This window comes from Mus pahari, chromosome X, assembly GCF_900095145.1.
Source record: "Mus pahari chromosome X, PAHARI_EIJ_v1.1, whole genome shotgun sequence".
Taxonomy (NCBI): Eukaryota; Metazoa; Chordata; class Mammalia; order Rodentia; family Muridae; genus Mus; species Mus pahari.
In genome coordinates this window covers 59,166,491-59,174,823 of record NC_034613.1, presented here as the reverse complement: position 1 = coordinate 59,174,823, position 8,333 = coordinate 59,166,491, and the positions used below count along the sequence as shown (strand labels likewise).

Genomic DNA, 8,333 nt, shown 5'->3' with positions numbered 1-8,333 from the left:
TTTCACAAGCCAGGCCTCCATCTTCTGCACTGTTCTTAACATTATCTTCCAAGCTCCTACACAATATCCCACAGAGTTCTTAACACCGAATAGATCTTCTAGCCCAAAGTTCCAAAGTTCTTCCACAGTCCTCTCCAAAACATGGTCAGGTTGTCACAGGAATACCCCACTATGCTGGTACCAATTTGTCTTAGTCAGGGTTTCTATTCCTGCACAAACATCATGACCAAGAAGCAGTTGGGGAGGAAAGGGTTTATTCAGCTTACATTTCCACATTGCTGTTCATCACTAAAGGGAGTCGGGACTGGAACTCAAGCAGGTCAGCTGGATCTCGTGGAGGCATTTCCCCAACTGAAGCTCCTTTCTCTTTGATAACTCCAGCCTGGGTCAAGTTGACACAAAACTAGCCAGTACGCCTCCCTCCTTCCATCCGTCTCTCTTTCTCTTCCTCTCTCTCCCTCACTATTTTCTTCTTGCTTTATTTTTTTTGCAGTAATAGTGGTTGAACCTAGAGCCTTGCATACATTAGGCAAGTACCCTACTACTGAACTATATTCCCAGCCCTGGAACTGAAGATGAGGCAAAAGAAACCACATTTCCTCAGAAAGCATATGAGATGGTTGTGATGTACTCACTGGTTTGAGATCCACTGCAAGGAGAATAGATTTTAAAATGAAGCGAGTCTAACACAAGAATGTATCTCATTCATTATCCAAAGCTATTTGGCCCTGAGATGCATAGCCAGAGTTCAGGGTGAGGTTTATAAATTCCTCACAACTGTGTGATTTCCTGAGTTTTAAATGGCAAGTAGAGAGTTTGGAAAGCAAGACATGTGCTATGTTGCCAACTTCCTAGTTCTGTCTTGTTGTCTGATAACAAGATGGTTTGAACTGCAGCTTTAGGTCTATACCTCTTTTATTAGTGACAGGCAGTTAAAATGCTCCTCTAAAATAGACTAGGTGCCAGGAAGGGCTCTAAGCATTTGCATGTTCTGGCTAGATGAAAACTTCAGTGTTATTAGATGAGGAAACTGCTCTGCAACTTGGTGGGACATGGAGCTGGTGCCAACTGGAGCTGCTTCAGCCCCACGGACAGACCCATAACTTCAAACTTCCATGCTTGCTTTATCTGTTCAGACGTTTTGTTTTAAGTTCGCTTTTCACCGATGGCAGTGGCATGACCTCTGAAGTCACTGTGCCTTACTTCCTTAATCAAACAGAAGCAGGATGGGTAAGTTTTCTTTGAGAACATTGACGTGAGGTTTTCAGCTGCATGGAGAGAACCCCTTCATGTTCTGTGTCCCTTCATTACACTTCTAACTATTAGACACAGCAGACAGCATGGCTCATACTGTCACTTGGGTGATCTTGTGTATAGGGCCATGCCTCATGCTCTATGGGCCTGAGCCATGCTCCCTGGCCTATTGTAGCTTTGGATGTCTTTGCTAAGTGTCACCTCTCTCCTTCCTTCATCTCCCGGTTTTATGCTTAGACCTATACCTGTTTGGTCACAAGCCTGGGTCTAGCCCCTTCTCCTTGTAGCTTTGTTGCCTGACATTCTTGTTACCTTTCTTCCCACTGTGTCTTGAGAGGGAGGCCCTGTAGCATGACTCTCCTTGTCCTTGTGTTCTTTTTAGCACAGTTGTTCCATTTGCAGTATCCTGATCATGAGGCAGTCCAGCTGTTGGAGCTACTGGAAAGAACCTCTGGTGCTGCTAAGCAGAGATTTTCAGCTGCCTAGCGAAGTTCTTTGCTTGTTTGGTGAGGTCTATTCCTACCGATGTTCTCTGTAATATCTTTGTCTGTTCATATCCCTTTGTATCATTTCTCATAGCTCTACTAAGTTCTCTCTTCTTCTCTTTGCTGCTCTGCTCCATCAACTACTGTTGGAGGGTAGTGAAAAGTACCCTATTCTGGCTACATCCATGATCTTCCTGGTCTGTTCGTTCGACATCTTTCTCTGCATGGGCTTCTACTTTCCTGGATCACTAAGAGTTCTCACTGTGGCAGACACTGACCTTGTTGGCAAATTCTATGTTTTAAATCTCTACCCCACCACCAAAGCTTGGCACTACTTTCTCTAATCTAATCTAAGCTGTCTAACTCCTGGGCTTTCTTGCCAACCTTTCTGCCCTTCCTCTATTTCAGCATGCATAACAGGGCCTTCCTGTGTTTCCCACTTGAGTATTGCTACCTGGTCAATTTCAGCCCTCCATATTGGCCTTTCTTCCCATTCTCCCTAGTTAGCCTCTTGTTCGATTGATCCAAGAGCTATTCCTAGGCATCCCTCCTGACTTTCAGATACACATGTCTACCTTCCTGTCTACTCCCAGGCAGATGATGATGGAGACCGTAGTTCTGTCCCACATGTCCAGGCCTTTTCTCCTCCACTCTGTCCCCTTCTGTCACATGGCAGCTGTGAACTTTTCTCACGCTTGGCTTTCTCATCTTCCTATAACACTAAGTTCCTTGCCTGTATGTACACCTGATTGATGTCTCCACGTTCCTCTTAGGTTTCCCCTGTTCTCTGAACACATCTTTCTGGACAACTGCATTGCATGTTGCTTGTGAGATTTTTCTATTTGTTTGAGACATGTTTTTGCTGTAGCATCGTCTAGACAACAATGCATGGTGATCTTTCTGCCTCAGCTTTTCAAGTGCCAGGATTATAGGTACATACACTGTACCTTTCGGCCCTTCTCTTAGCATTCTGAATTCTTCTTAAAGGCTAGTAGTAATCTGGTACTGTTTTGTCTAAAGTCCCTAGAATCTGCCCTGCTGTTGCCACAGGACTTTTGCTAACCTGCAGCCTATATTGTATTACTTTTATGTCTTGAAAAAGATTCTTGGCCTACAGCATGGGACTTTTCATCTCTTGAAGAACTTCTAAATCTGTGTCATTTGACCCTAAGCCACTGTTTCTTGTTTGTCTTCAAATGTCATTACATAGCTCTGACTGTGTCCTGCTCTTCTGTCACTCCACTTTATTGTATGCATAACAACCGTTGCTTTAGAGCATCTTGCTCCCATTTGGGTGATAGCCATGGGAACTCCTCTGTGAGGTCTTCCCTCATTTATCTAGATCAAATAACTTGAAGGCTCATTCCATGTCTCACCCTTGGTCCTCCTGATAATGTGTATGTTTACTTATCTATAGTTGTAGTTTTATTAGCTAGGTTGCTCTTTGTTGCTTTCTTTCCATGACTAACATAGGCAGGAAGTGTCTTGATTCCCAAGAGAACTAAAGTTCTCTAGGCTCCAGACTAAAAAGTTTCTTTACTAAAAACTATATGTAGGTCGTGGTTCAGCATAACCTTTCTATAAGCATAGATGTGTATCCCTACAGTGAGGTGAAGGGACAAGTCTTATGACTGTCCTTATCCTAGCAGTGGCAAGTAGCAGCTGACAGGTCCATCTGATAAGGCAGGGGCCCTGAGGAAGGCAGAAGATGGGGCTGATCTGGTAAGTGGTTATCTTGCTTATTACTGTTTGGGGATTAGTGGGAAAGGAAGAATTATCTTGTGGCTTAAGGCTTTTGAGCAATATTGAGGAGTTAGTCAAGGATGGGCTTTTGACCCCTTTACTTATGGGTATAGACTACCAGTCCCAACAGTCCTTCTTGGGTTTAGGGACTTTGATTGCTCTCTTGTTTGTTTGTTTGTTTGTTTGTTTTTTCGAGACAGGGTTTCTCTGTGTAGCCCTGGGTGTCCTGGAACTCACTTTGTAGACCAGGCTGGCCTCGAACTCAGAAATCTGCCTGCCTCTGCCTCCCAAGTGCTGGGATTAAAGGCGTGCACCACCATGCCCGGCTTTGACTGCTCTCTTGTCTTTCATTGTTCTTCTGCCCATTGAGAGTTTGTTATAAAAATGAGCGAACTTAACAGTGGTTCATGAAGTTAATCAATTTTCACTTCTTGCTAGGTAAGAAAGTGGCCAGAGGAAAGGCCTTCTCAGGGTCACTATTTGGAGCTAATTTGTGTCTTCCCCAAAAGATATATTGAACTGTTATATATCTAATATCTCCTTACACCTCAGAATATAGCCTGCTTTAAGTTAAGATGGAATCATACTAATCAAGCCCCTGATAAGAAAGGGGTCAGGTAGGGAGGATAGTGACAGAAACAGAAATGACTATTGCAAGCCAGGGGATGCAGATACCTCTAGAACTTTTAGAGATGGCATTCCATAAACCTTTATTTTGTTTGGACTTCTGGTGTCTATGGCTGGGAGGCAATTCATTTCTAGTTTTTCAAGTCACCTGGTGGCTTGAATTGAGCTGAGTGGTATCTTTGGCATAGCCCTCATCAGAGAATGTGTGGCTCTGAGCATACAAGGATTAAGGGATCATTTTCTGTTTAGATATTCATTTCTAGGGACTGTTCAGAATGTGCAGATTTAGACAGAAAGGTACAGTAAATTGCATCTATTTGCCATTATTTGTATGCTAAAGTAAAAGCTGACTAAATTTCAAACATGTCAGTTTGTTTCTGCAGATTGCTAGTCTAGACTCTGCAGGCAAAGGGTTGACGTTAGGTTAGGGCTAAGAATCCGTGAATGGAGAGTTTGGGATTGGGAGAAATGCTCATTCAGATAGCTATTCATTTTGTATGCCAAGGTAATTAAAATTGTTTTCATTCTTGTAATTCTGTTTTCATTTGCAGCGGAAAATCCGCCAGAGCTACTTTGCTTCTGTGTCCTATTTGGATACTCAGGTTGGACATCTTTTGAGTGCTTTGGATGATCTTCGTCTAGCCCACAACACGATTATTGCTTTCACATCTGATCATGGTAAGCAATTTGCAGTGTATTGGTGAATTGATTATCTCAGTTTCCTGCAAAGGACACTTTGAAAAATTCCCGTGTACATAGCGGTGCTCTGAGTCCAGGATCATGGGGTGCTTTTAAAAGCAACTTAGTTGTTTGTGCACCTCCATCTTGGATATGTGAGAATGGAGACACGTGCTGCTGCATCTTTTATCTTAATTGCTTGTGAGAGAGGATTTGATTTTGTCTCTTAACATTTTAAAAATGTTTTCTTATTTTTAAATTATGTATATATCTCTGTGTTGGTATGCATACATAAGAACAGTGCCTGCAGATGATAGAAGAGGGCTCTAGACCCTCTCTGGTTCTGGAGCCATAGACAGTTGTGAACTGTCTGACATGGGTGCTAGAATTCAACTTCAGTCCTCTGGAAGGGTGGAAATTGTCTGAACTGCTGAGCTATCTCTCCAGCCTCAATTTATTTTATCTGCATTTGTGTATGTGTGTCTGTGTGTGTGTGTGTGTGTGTGTGTGTGTGTGTGTGTGTTTAAGTATCTACTAGGTATGCAGAGATCAGCTGGAAATTCAGGCAGTTGTGATTCGCCTGATATAGGTACTGGAAACTGAACTCCAGTCCTTTGGAAGAGCAGCAAGTACTGTTACCCAATGAGCTATATGTGTAGCATCATGACCACAATCTCTTAATGGCTGTGGCACTTGTTTGTAGCTCCAGCATTGTCTGGAGCCTGAAGAAGGGAAGTTGCAGGCTAGTATCAGCAACCTCTCCTGGCAAAAGTCAGCAAACATGACTAAATAAAGTACAGGTGTACACCGGTGCTTCCCTCAGTTTATTCAAGCTTTTGGTATTTGTTGTTATTTTTACAACATACAATCATTGTCACACACTTTAGTCTTTAAAGCATGCTTATATGTACGCAGGTTGGGGATTCCCAACCTGCAATATTCACACTATCTTTTGGAATGGACTTTAAGTGACTGCTAAGGATTTCTTTTTCTTACTTGGAGCTGAAAATTTGTATTATTTTTTGTCTTTACATATGATTGTATGTGATAAGTCTTTTAAAAGATCAGGATAGGAGCTGGAGAGATGGCTCAGGGTTTAAGAGCAGTGACTGCTCTTCCAGAGGACCTGAGTTCAATCCCTAACACCCACATGGCTGTCTTCATAACTGTCTGTAGCTCCAGTCCCAGGGAAAACCACACCCTCACAAAGACACACAGGCAAAACACCAGTGCACATAAAATAATTAATAAAAACACAAGATATCCTTATCTTATATTTTTGGTTGTGAGCATAGCCTTTAACGTCTGAGCCATCTCTCCAGCCCAAGATGTCCTTATCTTATGCACAGTTATGTAGCTCATACAACCCTGGTATTAAGAATCTGAAGCCCAGAGGGTGAAGAGATGACTCATTGGTTAAGACTGCTCTTCCAGAGGTCCTGAATTCAATTCCCAGCAACCACAATGGTGGCTTGCAACCATCTGTAATGGGATCTGATACCGTCTTCTGGTATGTCTAAAGACAGCTACAGTGTACTCACATACATAAAATAAATAAGTAAATCTTAAACAAACAAACAGAGAACCTGAAGTCCCTGATAGAGGGCAAAGTAGTGGAATGGCTGCCTTTCAGGTACCTGTCAGGAGAAAGAATTGCTGATTGCAGCTGAGTGGTAGAGCATGTACCTAATAGGCACTAAAGTATGGACAGGTTCCTGCCTTGGCAGAGGAAGCATGCTTATTGGGAGCCTCTTGAAACAGATAAAATTCAGTGTATATTAATTTTTATTACTTTTAAAAAGTATAGTTTTTTTTCCAAAACTATAGTTTAGGAATTTAAGGGTGTCCCTTTTGAACGTTTCTTCTTTATGAACAGATGTCTGCTTTTGAATAAAACAGCATTTATATGAGTTACGTTTTATAATTCTAGAGGGATTTTCTTAAGTTATGAGGTTTAGTGTCCTCTGGTCTTTACACTGAGGAATGAAATGATATCTAAAGTACACAAAGCATAATATATTTACTCATTTTCTTATATTGTGTGCTTTTTTATGGCCCAGGATGGGCCCTAGGTGAACACGGAGAATGGGCCAAATACAGCAACTTTGATGTCACTACCCGTGTACCCCTGATGTTCTATGTTCCTGGAAGGACAGCCCCACTCCCTGCAGCAGGCGAGAAGCTCTTTCCTTACCAGGACCCTTTTGATCCTCCCTCAGATTTGATGGATGCAGGTACAAACAGACTGAAGTAATAATGCCTAGCAATGAGAGGACCTTTGCTTTATATGGGAACTACCTTATCAGACAACAAGCTATCCCTCTTTGTGGTGTGTTGGAATGCATTCTCTGTTTTTTGTTTGTTTGTTTGTTTTTTGGTTTTTGTTTTTTTGTTTTTTCGAGACAGGGTTTCTCTGTATATCCCTGGCTGTCCTGGAACTCACTTTGTAGACCAGGCTGGCCTCAAACTCAGAAATCTGCCTGCCTCTGCCTCCCGAGTGCTGGGATTAAAGGCGTGCACTACCACCGCCCGGAATGCATTCTCAATACTATTTCCTATGCATATATTTCTTAGCATCTCCCATGCTCTATCTAGGTCGGGAATATATGGCAGATCCAGAGCTGACAGGAATGGCCACTGTACATGGGGCTCTTGGGAAGTCTAGGGGGCCAAAAGAGCATGTGACATTCCAGGGGTGGGAGGACTGTTTAGAAGTGACAACAGCATGTTAGACTTTAGAGGAAGTGGCTATAGACTTCTGGGACAAAGTCTCCCCAACGCACAAGTGGACTATTTCACAGGTATGTTTTATATCCCCCATTTTAGGGGGAGACTTTCAATTTTGGGGGAGTATTTTCAGTTTTGGAGCTCATTGACCTACTAAAATGCATTCATTTAATTTGGTCTGTATTCCCCAGCAGTAAAGGGCATCTACTTTGATTTCTCCATGCTTTGAAAACAGGTACTTTTCCTGCTTGTGTGAGGGGCTGGTGTAGGTTTCTAAGACTTGTATCCTGACTTTACCTGCTGTGGTTTGTAGGGTGCTTTTCTGTGAACTGCACTATGCCAGCGTGACCCTTTCAGGACTGACTGGCCCTGAACTCCATCTTTATCACTGGAGTTTTGCACTTTATGTTCTCTGCCGTGTAAATTGATCTTGGGTTTAAAACATTTTGGCCTTTCTGGAGTTTTGAGTTTTTATTTTTTTCCTTTTTTGCACATGTTGCATGCTCTATGTTTCTTTCCAAATACCAAGAGAAAAGTGAAATACTTTCAAGGCATATTTAACTATTTATTGTTGGGACAAATCTAGTAAAAAAGAGTCCTTTTTGAAACTTTTTGGAAGACACTTAGCAAATAGAAATCCCTGTATTATACTGTAGCCAGTGTTTTCCAAGTGTAATCTCTAGTCTTTGTCTTTTTTCTGAACCTCAATTTGTATTTCAAACAGTTTGTCCCACTTGGCTAGTCAGTCTGACATGCCTAAAGCTAAACTTACAGTACTTCACCTTCATCCTTACCTTTGACACACTTTTTCTTTTTTTT

At 42.1% G+C, this 8,333-nt stretch overlaps 1 protein-coding gene across 1 annotated transcript in view; it reads left to right on the top strand.

The window, feature by feature from the left end:
- The window catches only part of Ids (iduronate 2-sulfatase), a 22,936-nt gene that overhangs the window by 8,507 nt on the left and 6,096 nt on the right, over positions 1-8,333 (top strand). The window contains exons 7-8 of the mRNA XM_021188077.2: positions 4,661-4,787; positions 6,848-7,021. Of these exons, the coding sequence (XP_021043736.1) occupies positions 4,661-4,787; positions 6,848-7,021 (301 nt within the window). The remainder of the gene's footprint in view (positions 1-4,660; positions 4,788-6,847; positions 7,022-8,333) is intronic.